Source organism: Crocuta crocuta, unplaced genomic scaffold (assembly GCF_008692635.1).
Source record: "Crocuta crocuta isolate KB4526 unplaced genomic scaffold, BGI_CrCroc_1.0 scaffold598, whole genome shotgun sequence".
Classification (NCBI taxonomy): Eukaryota; Metazoa; Chordata; class Mammalia; order Carnivora; family Hyaenidae; genus Crocuta; species Crocuta crocuta.
The window spans coordinates 845,597-849,843 of NW_027532848.1; the positions used below are offsets into that span (position 1 = coordinate 845,597).

General features: G+C 38.9%; 1 protein-coding gene across 1 annotated transcript in view; it reads left to right on the forward strand.

Annotated features, from left to right (window-relative positions):
* DMD (dystrophin) overlaps nucleotides 1-4,247 on the forward strand; it is a 637,032-nt gene that overhangs the window by 137,670 nt on the left and 495,115 nt on the right. Inside the window, exon 5 of the mRNA XM_077745468.1 lies at nucleotides 3,161-3,350. Coding sequence (XP_077601594.1) covers nucleotides 3,161-3,350 — 190 coding nt within the window. The remainder of the gene's footprint in view (nucleotides 1-3,160; nucleotides 3,351-4,247) is intronic.

The window sequence follows — 4,247 nt, forward strand, 5'->3', positions numbered from 1 at the left end:
CGGCAACCTGGACAGAGGAATTTAAAGAATAATCCTGTTCAAAATCTTCACTTTTGTTCTAAAATGACCTCTTAAATTTCTTTATGATTCTCATTACTTCTACATTTTTTTATTTATCATAAAAGCCACTTAAAGCCATATGGTTATGGAAAAATAAAAAATATGAGATACAGTCAGAGCTATTTTGAATGCACAAATACAGCGCACAAGTACCCTTGATTCATTTCTAGTCTAGACTTGGCACGATTAAAATTTAGGAATTCGGTGTATATAGATTGATCTCAGAATAAAGGATGTAGACATAAACCCCCCTCATGAGCATAAAACAACAATCTCCCCCCTGATCAAAGAGGCCTGTAAAAGAACTCATTTGAAGAGATTGTCCGCTGCTGTGGCCATTGAATTTTTTAAACATATTTTCTAAATTAGAAAAGATTCAGCCTGATGTTGTCAATATTTCAGAGCACGAGGGTATTGTTTAGGAAAATGGTGCCTCACTGCCAGGAAAGAGTTACTGCTCTTCCCTAAGGGCCTAATTTACAAAGCAGCAAACTCACTGGTAGGATTTGGCTGGAAATCTCATTGTCTCAGTAGAACACTTTCATCTGATTTATGTGCATTGTATTTTACCAATAAGTCTTGGAGAGTTATTTACTAGTTACTTTTTCTGGAAGCAGAGGGTAAGTGGCGTTTTTAGTTTAAGAATAGGGGAGGTTCATGAGCAACTCACGATGAAGATGATGCTGCGAATAATACGCACAGTATCTAATTCTCCAAGCTTCACTCTGCAGTGAGAGTTTCATATTTGTCCTTTATTCTCTATGAACTTGGAGCGTGTTAAAAAATACGTTATTGTCTAACCCTGAATTTGTCTTCTGGAATGTCCCAAATTTTAGACCGGAGGTGGAGTAAGTCTTAGTGATTTCTCATATGCAAGCCAGCCTAGAAATACTAGCTTTAACTGGATGAAATTGCCGCTTTAGTCGGTCAGAAATGGTCAATTGTCAGCAAGCTGCACCTGCTTCCACCTGTCCGTTTCATGCCAGATCATAACATTAAGATTCTCAGTGCCGTTGTGATGGTTCTGAGTTTTTAAATCCCACCGACTGAAAAGATAAATAAATAATGATTTTGGTACTTCTCTCTCCATTGATAGTTGGAAATCTAGATAAGCAGGGAGCAAGCAGTCCAGATCAGCCCCTGAACTACCCAAGGTTTAACTGATTTGCCCAAACCCAACACCAAGGTACCTTTCAGCTGCGTGGTATTAAAGTTTATTTAGGGGCTGATAAATAGCTCAGTGCACTGCTTCCTTTTTTCCGATAGCTGCATCCTCATAAACCTATTCTTCCCTCCACCAGTTAATGCAGACAGAAGATTTTTATCCAGTATGAGCACCGAAACTATACTGTGGAAGACTGTGTGCTCAGCAGAAACCTCACCCATGATGAATAAACAGCTCTTCCGGGGGCTTCGCTGCCGCTGGCTCGGCAGGAGTTGTTTATTGCCTGGTTTGCACATCCCATGATAAAGTTGCTGCTGAAATAAATTGCAGTTTTGCATAATTATTGACAATCACATCCTAACAAGCAGTGTGTATCATATTCAAGTGTTCAATTTTTTCAAATCCATTTTTAGCTTATGTTTAATCCCAGAAAGTGTTTGTGTAGTAATAGAAGGCAAATACGGCATTTAAATAGAGTACTAATTTCCTCATTGCAGACAAAATTTACCTGAATCTTTTTAGATGGGACTGTTACTGCCGAAGGCAATTTTCCCTCCAAGCTGTTATTATGTAGATTTTTGCTGAGGGCATATGTGTGTGTATCTACAATACATGCATTACATATACATATTTTATATTTATACATCTGTATATAAAATCAGAAAATATGAACAATTTTTTTAGATTTGTGTGTCACTGGGGAATTTGGTTCACTCCTTCTAAAAGATGAGTGGAAGGGGAATAAGCTGTGGGCCAAGGGAATGAACATGTTTGAGTAACCCTGATGCAGTGTGAAGCTAAGTGTGTGTGGCAGACGTGCCTCACAGTTGGTAGGGAATAGTGGGATTTGAACCCAGATCTGTCTGGTTTGTAAGCTCTGCTTTTTCCATTACACGTGAGATTTTTCTTGAGGAGAATATTCCCAGTTGTGTGACCATCAGATAATGAAATGTTAACGCTAACACCATAGTTACAACTATTAGAACACAATAGTGTTACGCAAAATGATATTTTGCACAATGGTTTCTCTGAAATAAGTCATTTTTCTTCTCTTCTTCTTTCTGTTCTCTTTTGCCCTGCAGTCCCTTCTCTGTCTGGTTCCCTCCCTTGTTCAACTTTCTGTTCTAGCTTTGCATTTTCTTTTTTTTTAATTTTTAAAAGTTTTTATTTATTTTTGAGACAGAGAGAGAGCATGAGCGGGGAGGGGCAGAGAGAGAGAGAGAGAGAGACACAGAATCCGAAGCAGGCTCCAGGCTCTGAGCTATCAGCACAGAGCCCGATGCGGGGCTCCAACCCACAAACCACGAGATCATGACCTGAGCCGAAGTCGGACGTTTAACCGACTGAGACACCCATGCGCCCCTAGCTTTGCATTTTCTTGAGCTTTCTCCTTGCCTACCTAATCCTGATGTTCTGCCCCATGTGACATCAAAGATAAGCATGGTCTAGGGATTTGGGGGCTTTACCTGTAAAGATGAGCTTACACTTTTGCAGCATATGAAGATAAGGTGTCAAAATTGACCAGTGAAAACTATCAAGTTACAAAAAAAAAGACTGTTTTTGTGAGTTCATCTATGAACTTTCCAAAGTCCAAAGTCTCTCTATATATCTCCAGTAGGAGCACCAAAACTACGCTGTGGAAGACTGTATGCTCAGCAAAAACTTCACCCATGATGAATAAACAGCTCTTCTGGTATGTGTGTGTACATACACACATATATATATATGTGTGTGTATATATACATACAAATGATACATACATATGCACACACTGTTCTAGCTGTTGTTGCTTTTAAGAGGACTTTTAGCAGTAACCCACCATTTGCTGATACATTACAGTTTAGTCCCTTTATCTTTGCTCTTTTTATGGGGGTCCCTGGGTGCACCCTTCTGATATCTGAGGAGAACTGCATCTGGACGTTTGTTCCTTTGCAGACTGAGTGAGCGAGAGGCCGCTCTGGAAGAAACCCATAGATTGCTACAACAGTTCCCCCTCGACCTGGAGAAGTTCCTTGCCTGGCTTACAGAAGCCGAAACAACTGCCAACGTCCTGCAGGATGCCACCCATAAGGAACGGCTCCTGGAAGATTCCAAGGGAGTAAGAGAACTGATGAAGCAATGGCAAGTAAGTAAAGCTTTTCTACTTGGCCCTCTTGTGAGTAATCCATATGAGCGATTAACGGCATCTGTCCTTGTAATTGATATGCTGGGGACAAACTGAAATCGTTGTTTCACGTGGCCTGATATATTTCTGCATTTGGGCAAGAAGGAACGAGGCAGACAAAGAAGGAAAAGTCGTTTAGTATTTCATTTAACATCCCAGTCTTCTAAACCGTGCACACTTTGAACCAGGAAAAACTTGCACTTAAAACCAGAGCTTTGGTCAGGGAGAAACTTTGCTCAGAGACATAAATGGGAGATTGGTTTATTAAATTCAAAAAGTTGCCATTTTGGAGTGTTTATTTAATATTTTACAGGGAAAGCATCTGTATGAATTGTCTGTTTTATTTAGCGTTGCTAACTGAATCAGTTTCCCTTCATTACTTTCAAATACATTTTGAAATGTTAATCTGGCATTTTGTAGCCTTCTTCCTAACATGATCTGTATAAAGAAAAATGAGGTGGGTGAATTTGTCCTAGTTAATGATCAGGCAATTTTCAGACAATTGTTTTTCCTAGAAACAAAAATTATTGCTATAAAGTTTCATATGCATAGACAGTGAAAACAGAAGTTCAGGTAGTTTGGTTTAAATGGAGTCTTGGCGCGAGTCATATTCTGTAGTTCAAGGAGGCTCCTTAAGTTTATTCTCAGTGCCTGATAGAATTTTCTGAGCTCTAATGGAGTTTTGTTATATATAGCTGAGTTTTCTGACTTGATATTAGAACTTTCCTAGTATCTCAAATAGACTATGAAGTGTTAAAGTAATATCCAGTTTTGGGATAATTTTTTTGTATATTTAAATTATGATGAAAAAAGTAATCATATATCCGGGGTTGAAAACTAATTCCACAGTCAAATCAT